Here is an 18,395-nt window from a genome sequence, read left to right as displayed (position 1 = left end):
TCAGGAAGGACTTTATTCAGTCTTAACAGTTAGTCTGCTTAATCATATCCAGGAGGAAGTTAAGAAGCAACTTAAATCATTTCATATTTACCTACATGAGAGAGATTTCTGATGGACAGTTCTTTTAATATAAAAAGTTTTCATGAGTTCAACTGTTTGAGGTGGAAATTGGACAAATTCAGACAGGTAATAAGTCATGATTGTTAAATAGGACAATTAATCATTGCAACAATTTACCTAGGATGTGAAACACTCTGTCTTGGTGTAAAGACTCCGTAAAAGAGATTCTCACAGATAAACCTCAAGTTACATACTTGATGCAAAAGTTGTTGGATACCATTTTACCTAGTTCATTATGCAGGAGACTGAAGTAGATTAATATGATGGGCTCCACAAGAGCTCACATAATTTGAAATTTATCTTTATGATAATAAAGTGCGTGATAAAATGGCAGCAATTAATTTTCTGCAAGTAATGTGAATTTGCTGGGCAATTTTCATATTGTGATCAGCACTACTTTGGAAGGTGACTAGCAGTTTTAAACTTTGGGGATAGGATTGATTAGAGAACACTAGGATCTAGGCTCATTGAAAGAGCTTTAGATTTAAAGGAAGAAGAAAGGGATAAACCCAGGCTCGCAGAGATGAGCCTGGGGGCAGCACACCAGTGTTTCAGGGACAGTGTGTTAGCAAGGTCCATTGTTCAGTCTGCCGTCTCAGTGGAGGCAGGGGATGGAGATCCATGCGGCACCAAAGATGTAAAGGGTTATTGATGTGTTAGTAACCACAGAAGTGTCTGAGAACGGTCACATGGGAATTAGGGCTTCTCCCCACCAAAAAGTGGTGGGATCAATAGGCCAACTGAAGTGCATCTACCCAGGAGGAGCTGGAAGCCATTGTGCAGCAGGAAAACTGTGTTGCCATCATGGAAACATGGTGAGATGATTCGCAGCACTGGAGTGCTGCAAGGAAGGAGGGGTGGTGAGGTAGCTCTGTGTGTTATGGAGTGTTTTGATTGTCTAAAACTTAATGAAGGTGACTATAAGGTTGAGTGTTTATGGGTAAGAATCAGGGAGAAGGTCAACAAGGCAGATATGGTGGTGGGAGTCTGTTACAGACCACTCAACCAGGATGAAGAGGCAGGGAAAATATTCTGTAAGCAGCTGGGAGAAGTCTCACCATCACTAACCCTTGTTCTCCTGGGGGACTTCAACTCACCAGATGTCCCCTGGAAATACAATATAGCAGAGAGGGAGCAGTCTAGGAGGTTCCTGGAGTGTAAGACACCTTCCTGACACAGCTGGTCAGTGAGCCAGCCAGGGAAGGCACCTGCTGGACCTGTTCTTCATGAACAGAGAAGGACTTGTTGGTGATGTGGTGGTTGGAGGCTGTCCTGGGCACAGCGATTGATAGAGTTGTCAATTTTCGGAGAAGTAAGGAGGGAGGTCAGCAGAACTGCTACCTTGGACTTCCTGAGGGCAGACTTTGGCCTGTTTAGGATCCTGGTTGACAGAGTCCCTGGAGAGGCAGTCCTGAAGGGCAGAGGGGTCCAGGAAGGCTGGACAGTCTTCAGGAAGGAAATCTTAAAGGCGCAGGAGCAGGCCTTCCCCGTGTGCCTTGAGACAAGCTGGCGGGGGAGAAGACTGGCTGGCTGCACGGAGCTTTGGCTGGAACTCAGGGCAAGAAGGAGAGTGTTTGACCTTTGGAAGAAGAGGCAGCAGCTCAGGACTATAAGGATGTCATGAGGTTATGCAGGGAGAAAATTAGAAGAGGTAAAGCCCTACCAGATGTTAATCTGGCTACTGCTGTGAAAGACAATAAAAACAGTTTCTAACAAATACACTAGGAACAAAAGGAAGGCTAAGGAGAATCTCCATCCTTTATTGGATGTGGGAGGAAACATAGTGACAAAGGATGAAGAGAAAGCTGAGGACAATGCCTTCTTTGCCTCAGCCTTTAATAGTAAGACCGGTTGTTCTCGGGGTACCCAGCCCCCTGAACTGGAATACAAAATGGAGAGCAGAATGAAGCCCCCATAATCCAAGGGGAACTGGTCGGTGCCCTGCTACACCACTTAAAGACACACAAGTCTATGGGGCTGGATGAGATCCACCCTAGGGTACTGAGGGAGCTGGTAGAAGTTCTCACTGAGCCTCTTTCAATCATTTGTCAGGAGTCCTGGCTAACCATGGAGGTCCCAACAGGCTGGAGGTTTGCCAGTGTGAGGCACATCTACGTGAAGGGTAGGAAGGAGGATCCAGGGACCTACAGGCCTGTCAGCCTGACCTTGGTGCCAGGAAAGGTGATGGAGCAGATCACCATGCGTGCCTTCACACAGCACGCACAAAGACTCAGGCCCAGCCAGCATGGGTTTATGAAAGGCTGGTCCTGCTTAATGAACCTGATCTCCTTCTGTGACAGGGTCACCTGCCTAGTGGATGAGGGAGAGGCTGTGGATATCATCTACTGGGACGTTAGTAAAGCCTTTGACACTGTTTCCCACAACATCTCCTGGAGAAACTGGCTTCTTGGGGCTTGGACAGACATATTCTTTGCTGGGTAAAGGCCCTGGCTAGATGGCTGAGCCCAAAGAGTGGTGGGGAATGGAGTTACATCCAGCTGGTGGCTGGTCACAAGTGGTGTTCCCCAGGGCTCAGTGCTGGGGCCAGTCCTGTTTAATGTCTTTATCGATGATCTGGATGAGAGGATTGAGTGCACCCTCAGTCAGTCTGCAGATGACACCAAGTTGGAGGAGAGTGTTGATCTGCTGGAGGGCAGGAGGCTCTGCAGAGGGATCTGGGTAGCCTGGACTGATGAGCTGAGGCAAATTGTATGAGGTTCAACCAGGCTCAGTGCTGGGTCCTGCCCGTGGGTCACACCAACCCCCACAGCACTACAGGCTGGGGGCAGGGGGCTGAGAACTGCCTGGTGGGAAAGGGCCTGGGGGGGCTGGTCGGCAGCCAGCTGGGCATGGGCCCCCCGTGTGCCCAGGTGGCCAAGGAGGACACCAGCATCCTGGCTTGTATCCAAAGCAGTGTGGCCAGCAGGACTAGGGCAGTGATTGTTCCCCTATACTGTTGAGGCCACACTTCAAATACTGTGTTCAGTTTTGGGTCCCTCACTCCAAGACAGACCTTGAGGTGCTGGAGCGTGTCCAGAGACGGGCAATGAGGCTGGTGCAGGGTCTGGAGCACGTGTCTTATGAGGAGCAGATGAAGGAACTGGAGATGTTTAGTCTGGAGAGGAGGAGGCTGAGGGGAGACCTGATCACTCTCCACAACTACCCAAAAAGATGTTGTAGCGAGGTGGAGGTCAGTCTGTTCTCCCAAGTACAAGCAATAGGACAAGAGGGAATGGCCTCAAGTTGCTTTCTTTAGCAACTTTGGAGGTTTTAATTGCATATTAGGGAAAATTTATTCACTGAAAGGGTGGCAAAGCATTGGAACAGTCTTCTCAGAGAGGTGATTGAGTCACCATCCCTGGAGGTGTTTAAAATATGTGTAAATGTGGCCCTCGGGGACATGGTTTAGTGACAGACTTGCCAATGTTAGGTTTACGGTTGGACTTTATTATCTTAAAGGTCTTCTCCAACCCAAATGATTCTATGATTCTCTCTTAGACTGCTTAATTCTGAGAGTTATGGACTCACTAGGTGGTCTTTAACAGCACAAATGGTTTTTGCAAATTGAGCGCCTAAAGTTAGCATTGTTGTCCAAAAAATAGAGTAGAGCAGAGCAGACTGTTTCAGTTGGAAGGGACCTACAGTGATCATCTAGTCCAACTGCCTGATGAATTCAGGGATGACCAAGTTAAAGTATGTTGTTAAGAGCATTGTCCAGATGTCTCTTAAGCACTGACAGGCTTGGGGTATTGACCACCTCTTTAGAAGCATTTTCTGTTGTTTGGCCACCCTGATATAGGGCAGCATAGATGTTGCTGTATTCTTGATTATAGTGCATTCAGCTTTTTAATTTATATAAATTTGCAAATACTAGGCAAAATACATTATTGTTACAATAGTTAAAATATGTTGCTGTCAAAAGAAAAAGCAACGTAAGGGGTAGTAGTGTCTCCAACCAACTGTTTATGGATGGTGGATATAATCAAAGTTAATGAAATTCTCAACTTCAAATTCAACTTTCAAAAATGGTTAGAATCATCCAGACCCTTCCAACTTTGTATGTAATATGCAAAGTTGTGTGTTTTTTCTCCAGTGGTATTTCATTCTTGTTTAGTGAATGTTGAGTATTTTCTCTTTTTCTCATAGAATTTTAGTTCTGTTTAAAATCTTGTGTCCAAATGCTTCTCTTGAATTTCTGGCCTCGAGCTTTGAAATTTTACTGACTTGGGGGTATGAGGTGTAGGGGGGCTGTTTCTAGCTTATTTAAATGCTCATTTTTTTGAAAATAGGTGTTTTCTGTAACATTGCAAATTTCAAATAATCTGCTGTAATTTAGAAGTAAAAGAGACATTCTCTACTAAACTTTCATAACTGAAGTAATTATGTCTGCTACTATATACTTCAGATAGAATTGTGTATGTTTTAACTGTTGAATTGATTTTTGTCATCTCTTCCCCCATTGCAGGTGCAGGACAAGTTCCGTTTGGACCTGTCTGATGAGGAAGCTGTCCATTATATGCAGAGTCTAATTGATGAAAGTGTCCATGCCCTCTTTGCAGCTGTGGTGGAGCAGATACACAAGTTTGCACAGGTGAGATACGTTCTTAGTTGGTGGCCTCTGTGAAAGCTGAATAAAGTGAGAGATTGCGAGTGGTAAGTTCAAGACTTCATTGTTTATGATGTTTTAGTTCATTTTTCAACAAGTTAAAAGAGTCTCCTTGCTGCCAGGACTGGAGAGCAAGCTCTTAGTGATGATAGAAGATTTTTTTTTTAAAGTACCTTAGCAAACATGCTAAGTGGGATGTAACTGGTTGTATTACTGAAGGTAAGAACTGCGAATCAGTGAGCTGGAGTTCTGAGGGAAGGATCCAGAACTTCCTTAGCTTTCATTCCCAAAGTAAACGAGTGAAGATAAACTCTCTTTCTTTTTGTACCTTTGCTAGACTTCCTTAATTGTGCACTCCAGCTAGTTATCTTGATCATTAACAGACATAGCAGCTTGCACAGAAGGGGCCAGGAACTCTGCTCATAACAGCATCCACATCTTCTGCAGTGTTGACACTGTACCCCAGAACATGGTCCCCAGCGGCTATGGGAACAACTATCCCCTATGTCAGAGGCTTCAACACTGGTGGAGATCGTAAGGAATAATGCAGTTTTTCAGATATGGGGCTGCAGGCATGGCTGAGACCTCTTGCTGGGGAAGTGAGCATTGGGCTCCTTGCTTGCAGGAGGTGTGCAGTGGTGGAATGTCTACATCCCAAAGTAAAAGAGCTGTGGGAGGAGGTCAGCAAACGGCACAATATCAGGGCTGAGAAGAAGGAGATTAACCAGATCTTCTCCAAGACCTTGGAGATAGAAGAGCTTGAACCTTCAGCTGCACTAAAGGAAGAGCAAGAATACATTGTGCTCATCAGGTTAGGATATGAAGACACACAGGATGGTGACAACTGGAACCTTGAGACTTCTAGTGTTAGGAGGGATGGCTTCTGCTCTACCTGCAGATCTGCTGAATAGGTTCAAGGTGGCTGGGAGTAGTCAGCATGGATTTAAAAAATGGAAATCATGGCTGACCAACCTGACAGCCTTCTGTGATAAAATGGTTAGCTCAGTGGACTGGCTTAGATCTGTAGATATTCTCTGTCTTGGCTTTCACAAGTTTCTGATGCTGTCATCCATAATATCCTCATAAACAGACCAGTGCGATATGGACTAGAGAAATGGATACTGATGTAGATTGGGAACTGGCTGTTGTGCTGGGGTTGGAAGGTTGTGATCAGTGGCACAAACTCCATCTGAAGGCCAGTCACTAGGGGTGTACTCCCAAGGTTTCATACTGAGGTCAAACTGTTTAGTGTCTTCATTAATGACCTGGGCAGTGGGACAAACTGCACCTTCAGCAAGTTTGCAGAAAATGCAAAACTGTGAATAGTAGCTGGTACACCAGAGAATTTTGCTGACATTCAGAGGGGCCTTGAAAGGCTCGAGAAATGACCACACAGGAACCTTATTATGTTCACCAAAGGGAAGTGCCAGGTGCTGCACCTGCTGTGGAATAAGCCCATGTAGAAGCATGGGCAAGATGGGGCAGGTGATGACGTGGGAAGCAGCTTTTCAGAGGAAGCCCTGAATGTTCTGGTGGACAAGTTGCACATGATGGTGACCACTAGCAGTGATCAACGGCTCAATATCTGGAAGGAGGTCAGTGACAAGTGGTGTCCCTCAGTGGTCTGTACTGGGACCAGTACTTTTTAATATCTTCGTCAGCGACATAGACAGTGGGATTGAGTGCATGCTTAGCAAATGTGCAGACATCACCAAGCTGAGTCAACAAGGCCAAGTGCAAGATCCTGCACATGGGTTAGGGCAACCCCTGGTATTGTTACCGAAATCCACAGTCTCATTTCCATATTCCAATTTAGTCAAGTTCATGGTTAAGATTCCCCATGGAATAGATTCACCTACTGCCCTCGGTATTGGCAAACAAGCAGTGATCTGCGTGATGTTTTGTAAATTGGCAAATTCTTTAATCAATCCTACCATCAGATTTTCCTCAGTCATTTGTTTGGGAATTTCAATTACTTGTTCTGTCTCTATTTGTCTTTTGTTCCTGTCCACCAAGTCAGCCCATGATCCTGTCAACATATTCAACCAACATAAGATCCACAAAACAATTATGATCTGATACAAAAAATTAGATATGTTTCAAAATCAATTTTTAAGTCTCTGGGTCACGATTAGCAATCTTCCACAAAGTAGATGCTTTCTTCACGGTGCTTTCTTCACTCGAGTATAATGTATCCAAGCATCCGATTCTGCAATTTTGATAGCTGTAAAAGTGGTTAGCAGTATCTGGAAAGGTCCTCTCCAGTGCTCCTGCAAAGTTTCGGAGGTCCAAGTCTTCACATAGACATAGTCTCCTGGTTGGAAATCATACACTGAATTTTCCAGAGATAAAGGTCTATTCCAAATTACTACACTCCAAATCACAGCCAAAGTTTTCCTTAAAAAAACCAAATAGTTATATACATCCTGCTTTCCTTTTACATGTATATTTGGATTTGGTTCTGGAGATTCATATGGTTTTCCATATAACAATTCATAAGGACTGACTGAGGTTCCACTCTTTGGCTGTACCCTGATGCATAATAATGCCAATGGAAGTGCCTGAGGCCACTTTAAACTGGTTTCTTGACAAATCTTGCTTATTTGTCGTTTCAAAGTTTGATTCATTCTTTCCACTTTCCCACTAGACTGTGGTCTCCAAGAGGCATGTAAATCCCAATTAATACCTAATGCTTTGCTAACACTTTGAACTACTTCAGCAACAAAGTGTGGACCTCTGTCAGAAGAAATTCCAATAGAAACTCCAAATCTCAGAATTATTTCCTGTAATAACGACTTCACCACTTCTTTTGCTTGTGTAGTGCGACAGGGAAGGGCTTCTGGCCATCCTGTAAAAGTATCAACCCCTACCAGAATGTACCGATACCCATTTTGTCTGGGTAATTCTGAAAAATCTACTTGCCAATAATCTCCAGGTTCTACACCAGATTTCAGTCTACCCATTTGAACCTTTTTCTTAATCATTGGATTATTTTTCAAACATACCTCACAATTTGCAGTTATCATTTTAGCTATTCCCAACATTTTAACTGATACCACTTGTTTTCGTAAAGATGTTACTAAAGCTTCTGCCCCCCAATGACATTCTTGGTGTTTTACTTAAATTATCTCTCTCATTAAAAGAGGGGGAATTACTACTTGTCCATTAGGAGTTATCCACCATCCAGCTAAGTTTTTCTTAGCATTTAATAACTGACCTAATTTGTCATCTTCCTCTGAATATCTCGGTTTTTCCCTAGGAAGGGTTACTGTTTTAGAAGGAATTATTGCCATTTGCGATGTTTGTCTCTTTGCTACCTTCTTTGCTGTTTTATCAGCTAAATTATTTCCAATTATTATTTTTGTATTTCCAATCTGATGTGCTTTACAGTGCATGATTGCTACTTGATCTGGTTTTTGAACTGCTTGCAATAATTGTAAAATTTCTGTTTGATGCTTAATGTTTGATCCTTGAGAGGACAATAACCCTCTCTCTTTCCACAAGGCTCCATGGACATGCACTACCCCAAAGGCATATTTTGAGTCAGTCCAGATATTTACTTTCTTGTCTTTGCTTAATTCTAAGGCTCCAATTAAAGCGATGAGTTCTGCCTTTTGGGCTGATGTGGTACTCGCCAATGCTCCTGCTTCTATAGCTGTAGTCTCTGTTGTTACCGCATATCCGGCGTATCGGACTCCTTGTTCCATAAAGCTGCTTCCATCAATATACAGTTCCCAGTCTGGTCTCTCCAACGGCACATCCTTCAGATCTTCACGACTGGAATAAACATACTCGATAGTAGCCAAGCAATCATGTTCCAGTCGTCCTTTTTCCTGTATGGAACTTAAAAACACTGCAGGATTTACCAGGTTAGTCGTTTTTAGAATCACATCATCTTGTTCAGTCAATACCACCTGGTACTTCATCATTCGGCTGGGAGACAGCCAATGTCCCCCCTTCTGTTCTAAAACAGTTATCACCATGTGTGGGACATAGACTGTTATTGTTCTTCCCAAAGTCAATTTCCGAGCTTCTTGTATGAGCATCACTGTTGCGGCTACTGCTCGAAGGCAGTTTGGCCACCCTTTACTCACTGTGTCCAGTTGTTTAGAGAAGTATCCGACTGGTCGTTTCCAGCTTCCCATCTTCTGGGTTAGTACTCCCAGTGCCAGGTGTTGCCTTTCATGAACAAACAACTGGAAATCTTTGGTTAGATCCGGCAGTCCCAAAGCAGGTGCAGACATTAAGGCACGTTTCAATTCTACAAAAGCCTTTTGTTGTTATAGGCCCCATACAAAGGGAGAGTTCTTTTGGGCCTCGTACAGCGGTTTAGCTATTAGCCCATAGTTCATAATCCAAAGGCGACACCACCCAGTCATTCCCAGAAATGCTCTGAGTTCATGAATATTTCTCGGCTCAGGTATACCACAAATAGCTTCTTTGCGATCTTTTCCTAATTGCCGTTGTCCTTTTGAAATCTCAAAACCCAGATATATCACAGTTTGGCAGGCTATCTGGGCTTTCTTTCTGGATACTTTGTATCCATTTAGTCCCAGGAAATTCAAGAGATCAATAGTCACCTGTATACAGGTAAGTCTTTCTTCTGCAGCAATCAATATGTCATCCACATATTGTAATAGTAAATGCCCAGGTCTTGATTTATCCTGTTTCCAGATTTCAAGTTCTTTAGCTAATTGATTTCCAAAAATAGTTGGACTGTTTTTAAATCCTTGGGGTAATCTAGTCCATGTCAGCTGCATCTTTCGCCCGGTTTGAGGATATTCCATTTCAAAAGCAAACAGTTTTCTGCTTTCTTTTTCCAAAGGTATACAAAAAAAAGCATCTTTTAGATCAAGCACTGTAAACCATTGATAAGTGTCCCTTAATGCTGTTAACAGTGTATAAGGGTTTGCTACTACAGGATAAATATCCTTAACTATTTGATATACTGCTCTCAAGTCTTGCACCAGCCTGTATTCACCCGAGGGTTTTCTGGCTGGTAAAATAGGAGTATTATACTCAGATTCACATTCTTCCAAAATTTTATACTCCAAAAATTTATCAATCAATTTCTTCAATTCCTGTCTCACTTCCAGTTTGATTGGATATTGTTTAATTCTCACTGTTCCTGCGCCTTCCTTCAAATCTCTTTTAACCGGTTCTGCTAGTTTCGTTTTGCCAGCAATATCTGTCTCCCATACAGTAGGGATCACTGCCAAATCCACCTCCGGTGGAATTTCTTGTTTTACTTTTTCTTGTATCATCAAGATTTCTCCCGTTTTTGACTCAGGTATTTTCAAGAAAAGTTCTCCTTCGTCAAAAACAATCTGTGCATTTAATTTAGATAACAAATCTCTTCCTAAAAAGGATATCAGACATTCTGGTACATACAGAAATTCATATATAATTATTTTATTTCCAAATTTCAAATCCAGGGGTTGCAGGAATGGCCTGGTTTTGTTCCAGTTTTTCCTTTACGGGTATTTAATAAAAAATGTCACTCCTGTATCCACTCCCAACCTCACAATTTAAACAACTTTTTTATTTTTCACTTTCTTATTATCAAAAGTTATAGCCATTACAAAATTATCTCTAATAGTTAGCTTACATTCATCCTGCCAATCCTTTCTTTGTCTTAAATAAAAAAAAACCAAATCCACATCTAGCATTTTATTCCATTTCCCTTCTCTTTTACAATACAGCATTAACTGCAGAATAGTGTTATAATTCAGTGTCCCCTTCATGGGCCACTTTTCCTGATCATCCAATATATACAAAGGCCACCAATTATTGCAATACTCAAATTATTACAATACTCAATCATCTGACTCTTTTGCAGATCATCCTGTAAATTTCCCCAATGTGCCAATAAACATCCCAACAAAGAATTTTTCGGGATTTTGTCATTTACAGCAAGATTACTCATGCTTTTACTTTTAAACAACCGAGTTAACTTAGATGCCATGATATAATCTCTCACCGTACAATACACAATTATTCAACTCTGTCACTCCGATCCGCGGATCCACACTCCACACTCGCTTTCGTGCTCAATTGCACGTCTCACCCTTACAGCCACACTCACACTTTCCAACAGTTACTTTAAACAAACATATAACACAATATTATACCTCTTAATTTTCTTCTTAATACACAAACACAAAACCACAAACACAAAAACTTCTTCTAACTTTTTGTTAGAGGCACTACCTTAGAGAACACTATAGCATATAGTTTCTCTTGTTTCCACTTTTTGTCCAGCCCTGCAATAGCTTTCGCTTATGTCTTACGGGCAGACGCCTAGGCTTCCACTTCCACAAGGATCCTTTTAGTCCAGCCCTGCGCAGCTTTCGCCGCGTCTGACAGGCAGACTCCTAGTCCTACCCTGCGCAGGTCTTTCGCTGCGTCTGACAGGTAGACTTACTCAGTGGGACTCCAACCCACTGGTGGGACTCTAACCCACTCCTTACCATACACTTATTATAGTGGGACTCCCCCCCACTTTCTCTAGTGCACTTACTTACTTTAGTGGGACTCTCACCCACTTACTACAATTAGAAAAAAAGAAGTGTCTTACCAAATATCCAGGGAACGTCGCGAAGAACCTTACGGATCGGGGATCGATGGGTATCCCCGAGAAATCCTCGGTGCCGGCTGGAACCGATCAGGTCCCCGACTCCTCCAGTCTCCTTCAGCGAGGTCCCATCTGGGTCGCCAAAACTGTTACCGAAATCTCGGAATGAAGAACTTATCGACACCAATGTGATGTAGATAAGCAGACACTTCTTTATTAACGGCCGGGTGCGTGAGCGAGTCCTCTCGTGATCAACGCACGCCAGGTCCCAAAAACAGATTCCATATATAGAACTTATTCATACATATTCATTAATTATTCATGCATAATCATAACATTTCCCAGAAATCATTAACATATTCTCCTCCCATATCCGATTCTGTGCAATAAAGCTTAGAAAGGTCAAGAAATGGGTCTGGGGTACGATTTGGGTAGGTGGTATATGAGTCGGTGGTCGCGATCTCCCCCTGCCGGAATTACCTTTTACTAAAGTTCACGGTTTCTTGGCAGGTAACTACAAGCTGTTCCAGTCGACTCTCCCCAGTTCCCATTAATCTTACATTCTGACATCTCAATATACTTTCTTTATACAGAAGACTAGTTAGATACAAAGAAACCTTTCAAACCCTAAATTATTACTTAAGCTTCAACAATGATTCCAACCCATTCTTCTGGCCTTAGTACAAAATGTATAAAGGGTCTCACAACTACTTTTACTAAATAATCATAACTTTCTTCAACATATTTTTTATCTTCCTATATTTCTATTCTATAAAATAACTCTATAAAATCAGATAATCAAACCAATAAAATCAATTGGTCTCAACTCTTTAACAAATCGACAACAGTATCAGTACAGGCTGGGGGATGAAGGGATTGAGAGCAGCCCTGCGGAGGACTTGGGAGTAATGGTGGGTGAAGAGCTGGGCATGAGCCAGCAATGTGTGCTCACAGCCCAGAAAGCCAGCCATATTCTGGGCCACATAAAAAGCATGTCCAGCAGGTTGAGGGAGGTGATTCTGTCCCTCTGCTTTGGTGAGACCCTAGCTGCAGTACTGTGTCTGGTTCTAGAGACCTCAGTTCAGGAAAGACATGGACCTTGTTGAGCGGGTCCAGAGGAGGGCCACAAAAATGATCAGTGGGATGGAACACCTCTCTTATAAAGACAGGCTGAGAGAGGTGGAGTCATTCAGCTCGGATAACAGAATGCTCTGGGGAGACCTTATAGAAGCCTGTAAGTACTAAAAGGTGGCTTATAAGAGTCATAGAATCATTTAGATTGGAAAAGGTCTTTAAGACCATGAAGTCCATGCGCTGCTAAGTCCACCATTAAACCATGTCCCTAAGTCCCACATCTACATGTCTTTTAAATACCTTCAGGACTCATCCACTTCCCTGGGCAGCCTGTCCCAGTGCTTGATGTTCTTTCTGGTGAAGATGGTCAGCTCAGTATCAGCCTCAGTAGTAATATCCAAGGGCCACCACTGACATGCAGGAGCCACTGGACCTCTGCATGGCTGTTCAGACCATGGTGCCTGGCTGTCCAGTAAGTTCAGCATCAACTTTGTCACCTTCTTACCCAGTCTGTATCTCACTAGCTTGGTCATAAGGATATTATAGGAAAAAATCATACCAAAAGCCTTATTTAAAGCAAGGTAAACACCATCCACTGTTCTGTCCTCGTCCACAGAGCCAGCCATCTCATCACCTTGTTCAGCAACAGCTTACCTTTGGTAAATCCACCCTGGCTGTCCCCAGAAAACAAACATTCAGGACACACTTAGTATGGTCTGTAGCAATAGGACAAGGGGGAATGTTTTAAACTAAAAGGGCATAGATTTAGACTAGATATAAGGAAGACCTTTTTTATGATGAGGGTGTGAAACACTGGCACAGGTTGCCTAGAGGGGTGGTCAGTGCCCCAACCCTGGAACCATTCAAGGTCAGGCTGGATGGGGCTCTGAGCAACCTGATCTAGTTGAAGATGGCCCTGCTCATGGCAGGGGGTTGGACTAGGTGGCCTTTAAAAGCTCCCTTCCAACCCCAACTATTTTATGATTCTGTGCAGCAATATGATCTCATGGCGAAGAAGGGCCACCAGCTTCCTTGACCACAGTGGCTGGAGCGTTTCTAGCCAGTGGAGGGAGGTGATCCTTCCCATCTATCCAGTGCTATGTGAGATGCATCTGGAGTCCTATGCCTCTTTTGGGCTGCCCAGTACAGGAGAGAGGTGAACATGCTGGAGCAAGTCCAGGAAAAGGCCATGGAAGTGATCAAGCGCTCGGAGTATGTCATACAAGGAGAAGCTGAGAGCTGGGATCATTTGGCCTGGAGAAGAGAAGACTCAGGGGGATCTTACTAATACGTATAAATACCTGGTGGAAGGGAGTAAAAAAAGATGAAGTTGGACTCTTTTCAGTAGTGCCTGGTGATGGGACAAGAGACAGTGGGTGCAAACTGAAAGACAGGAAAATTCATCTAAATCTACCGTGAGGGTAATCAGACACTGGGACAGGTTTCTCAGAGGTGGCAGAGTCTCCATCTGTGGAGATACTTAAAATCCAACAGCATAATGTCCCGAGCCACCTGTTGTGTTTCATCCTGCTTGAGCAGGAGGCTTGGACTAAATGATCTCCAGAGGTCCCATGCACCCTCATGCCTTACCTGATTCTTGGCAGTGGTCTGCAGTGGCAATAAATTGTCTCCACTATTTTTAGTATTCATGGAAAATGGAGAATGAAATGTTTAACCACATGTAGGTGTACTGTCTTACCACAACCCACAGTACAACAGTAAAATGTTTAATTCTCATGTTGAGTAAAACTATGTTCACAGAAGCATTTTTTCTTTGAATGTATGATGTTTTTTCCCTAAAACCATCTGACATTTAGTTTATGTTTGTCAGGGATTTAAGGTATTGCACCGTTTACCTTAATTATTAGACTTACAACAATGAAATGAGTTGAGAGGTAAAATGAAACCGATCTGAAAAGCCAGTCATTATCCCAGGGTTTTTATTGATTCTTTCTTCAGAAGACTAACCAAATTTTGATATAAACTCAGGAGAACTGTTTTTAGGGCTATTTGCTTTGCTAAAGGTCTTCCAACTAATCTGTTGTTTCCTGCAAACTTAATTTTTATTTTGAAGAAGTGTACTGTAATGCAGGGTAAGAAGCAAAAATGTCATTCCATCTGCATATATATTTAATAAACATGATCTTTTACGTGATGAAAAAAAGGAGTGTAATTATATGAAAACGTTGCAAAATTTGTTGTCATTCATTATGGATTACTTTGGTCATAGGCTGCAGGATGGTAATTTCATAAGGCAGTGAAAAATGCCTAGCATCTACTTTGGGGTTAAAAAAAATAATAAAAAAAGCAATTACAAAGATTCAAGATGAAAAATTTAAATGCCTCCAATATGTGTATAGACCTTTCTTTTAAACACATGCTGACAGTCACTTTTTTAAAGACATGTCGTCTTACTTCGCTGGTTTTAGGTGACTGCCAGACTCTCCCAGGTAGTTGTTACTGCATTTGTGAAGCTGTATTAGTAAGTCAGAGTTTACAGGTTTGATTTAGGTGACCTTTTCTTTTTTCCGTTCAGACTTGTTCTTGCTTGACCTTTCTTCAGCACTTACAACTGCATTTAAAATCACGGGACAGATTTGTTCAGAGTATTTAAAAGTATCCAGGAATTGGAACCTCAGGCCTCTAGCTTCCAGGCACGCTGTTCTAAGCAACAGGCTGATACTTATAGCAGCAGGCACCAACTGTACCTTCTATACCTATTCTGGGGAGTTAAAAAGCAAGCCTGCAGTGTGTCTTGCACTTTGGGTACCACATAAGCAGATGTGACAGCCACTAATGCAGGCCTGATCCCCTTGTCTCATTTTTGTGTTTTTACCTCTCCAGCTGGCTGCTGCTGAGTTCCAGCATAGAGCCTTTGGGGCTGTTTTTCCTGAGGCCCTGAACTCTCCTCATGTGCTGCTGCAGAGTTTGCTACCTATGTGCTTTTAGCTTTCCTGTCTACTTTTGGGATCGGGTGCCTAAAACGGAAACAATACTGTGTTGCTTTGTAAGTGCTGAAGACACCTCTTTGCTCCATGTGATGTAGGATTCTTCTGCTAGTGTAGAATTCACATTATTGCCTTCATTCCTGTTCTACCAGTTACACTTCTAGGCTTCCCTCTGAAAGAATACTGGATGCTTAGAAATGTGAGGAGGATACAAAAAGAATAGTTACAAATTAATCAGCAGTTGACAAGTCTGAAGAATATGCGCTCTATATATTTTTTAACAAAACTTACAAAAAATCCATCAAAATAAAAGTAATTAATGTCTATTCTCTTTATACTACAAGGATACTTTTTAGTGATATGTAGTAATTCATTAGTCAAAATCATTATCTTTCCTTTTTGTCTGAGGCAGTCTTTAAGAATTTGCTGCTGGAGCCTTCACAGAGTCTGTGAATCGTTGAACAAATGAACAATTAATGCATCATTGAATTTGCTGTAAAGGGGTCATCTTACACAATGACCAATTGAAGCTTTCAATTTGTTCATGTATAATGCTGCATTCAATTGCCAGTGGCTTTGATCTTAATAATAATATAAGTTGTCTAAAAACCCCCACACCACTACACAGGTATTATGACACATGCTTAAACAGCAGATTTGGGCCTAATGTCACACAATTTTTCATGTGAAATGCCCTTCAAAGTGCTTTTTTGTTTATCAATAGATATTTATTCTCTTTACTGCCTCCAAAATAGGCCTACAAGGAATCTGGGCTGTCTGTTGCAGCAGTTAAGAGCTTTTTAATAAGGTTGGTTATTATAGCAACCATTGTCTATCGGTATTCTGTATGTCAGTCTTTAGTAAGTAAAGCTCTTGGATAAAGCAATCTAGCCATCAGGTTGGTGTATTGTTCTTTTGTAACAGTATTGTAAATTGAGTTCAGTTCAAAGCTGTGTTATGAAGCTTTTGGTTTAGTTTCTAATGCATCTCTAATCTATTACCTTATCAGATATTTTACAGACCTTTTTATGTAATACTTGTCTCCGTAATGGTTATCAAAAAAATGTTGTCTCAAAAGTAAATAAATTTAACATTTAGAATAAGTTAATGGTGTTGTACAATAGTGTTCAAGAGGAGAAAAATTGCATTCTAATTTTAGTTGATACTGATGAAGGCTGGATAGCCATTTCTCCCTGGAGAGTCATTTTCATTTTAGCAGAATTATTTATTTCTGCAGAGGAAGGAAACAATCTCCAATTGAAGTGTCTAATTTCACATTTTATTTCCCTTATAAATTTACAACTCAAGTCAGTTGCATTCAGGGCTCATGTTAAGCAGTGATTTAAAAAGTGAAAGCTTGAGGAATGAGGGGTGTCCCACCCAAAATGTAGCTGTATAATTTGGGGTTCTGCTAATGCCTGGCTGCTGGCTGCTTAGGAGCAAACTCAGTCTATGCTGTAAATGTTACATGGCTTTAGAATATCTTGAAGCTGTGCTCCCAGTGCTGCTGCATCCCAGAATGCAGCTGTGGTTCCTTTCCCTCATGACAGGGCTTCTGTTTTCCTTCTGCTGGATGCCAAAATAAAACACAGAATATCTACCAGCAGGATTGTGTAGCTTGGATGAAACTGTTGAGGGGCAGATAGAGTTGGTTTCCATGCTGTTTGTTCTCCTGAAGGATTGTGATAACTGCCTGCCTTCAGGCATTTCACCATGTTTCTAACAGAGTTCAATTTATGTATAACTTTTGTTGTTCAGGAGTAAACCAAGTTGAACAAATGCTGTGCTATGTGATTTTTTTTATTATTATTGTTTTTAGTATTGGAGAAAATAAGCCTTTTGCCTACCTGTGGTGGAAACAAGCAAATGCTCCAGAAAGAGACTATTTCTCAAGCCTTTGTGGACTTCAACAGTTTTGGAAGGCAAAACCTGCAGGTTGGGTAGCATGGAGAACTGAGAACTCAGGAGGTGGTGAAGCTTTTTGAGTCTCTGTTCACTGAAGGTTTAAAACCAACCATTTTATAAAGGAAAATGGATGTTTATATCATCCTTGGGGCTCAGATGCTATTGCATCTTTCCACTGAAAATGTTTGAGCCTCAAAAGTTGAAGCAACTTCTTCTCAAGCCAAAGATAACTGGAAGAGGCTGGATTTGATGGTAATTTCTTGGATCTGTTAATATATTTTCTTATTTAAAAATAGAAATCATTGCTGTGCTGAGCATGAGTACATACAAAATTGCAGCAGTGAGGCTACAGTTCCTCGGTGCAAAACACCCACAAAACTATGGCAATCTCCCCTTCCCATCAACTTTGTTCCTTGAGTAAGTTTTAAATGTAATTCATATGATCCTTTATTTCCCACCTTGGGCAATGTTCTCGTTAGAAAGGACAATCATTTCTTCCCTGCTTACAAAAATGTTTTTAAGTGCTGATAAGTTAGCCAGCTGTAGGCAGCCAATTAAATCATCACTAACAGGCTCAGCAACCAGAATACAAAGTGAGCGGTTCAGTATTTCACACTTTAACTCTTAATGTTTTCTGTACAGTGGTTATATATTCTTGGCTTTAATAAACTGTTTGTTATTGCAGTCTTGAGGTGTTCTGTTTTGTGTTTTTAATCTTACCTGCTGAGACATGGCATATGAGAGGATTATGTTTGTAACTCTTGGCTTTTCGCGAGGATTTTCAATTCTCTGTTTGCTTGCTGGAGGAATAAGACCACTCATAAAATGACTTTTGTGCCACATGTTGAGTTCATAATGAGTCTGTTTTGAATGATCAGCAATGTAATTAGCTCGTCATAAATGTGTGGATCTCTTCAAAGGGTGCTCTTATACTCCTGTATGTTTTTTTAATAACAATTTAAGTCAGGAAGAAATCCCTCCCAATTACAAAGATAAAAAGGACTGATTTGAATCTGAATCTGCCTTATATTTGAGTTGGCCTTGCTTTGTGCTGCTTCTGCTAGCAAACACTGGAAGAGCTGTGATGGAGGAAAATCCAGTAGGGCTGTGATGGGCCCTTCATTATTTCAGCATATTACCCAGATTTGCCAGTTAAGCACAAGACTGG

At 41.9% G+C, this 18,395-nt stretch overlaps 1 protein-coding gene across 1 annotated transcript in view; it reads left to right on the top strand.

Annotated features, from left to right (window-relative positions):
• The window catches only part of LOC121080419 (phosphatidylinositol 3-kinase catalytic subunit type 3-like), an 89,493-nt gene extending 71,582 nt beyond the window's left edge, over window positions 1–17,911 (top strand). The window contains 2 exon segments of the mRNA XM_040578439.1: window positions 4,586–4,711; window positions 17,142–17,911. Coding sequence (XP_040434373.1) covers window positions 4,586–4,711; window positions 17,142–17,156 — 141 coding nt within the window. The 3' untranslated portion in view covers window positions 17,157–17,911.
• The last annotated feature ends 484 nt before the right edge of the window (window positions 17,912–18,395 follow it).

The sequence above is a fragment of the Falco naumanni genome, chromosome W (assembly GCF_017639655.2).
Source record: "Falco naumanni isolate bFalNau1 chromosome W, bFalNau1.pat, whole genome shotgun sequence".
Classification (NCBI taxonomy): domain Eukaryota; kingdom Metazoa; phylum Chordata; class Aves; order Falconiformes; family Falconidae; genus Falco; species Falco naumanni.
The sequence above is the reverse complement of the archived record's forward strand: the minus strand, read 5'-3'. Positions and strand labels throughout refer to the sequence as shown.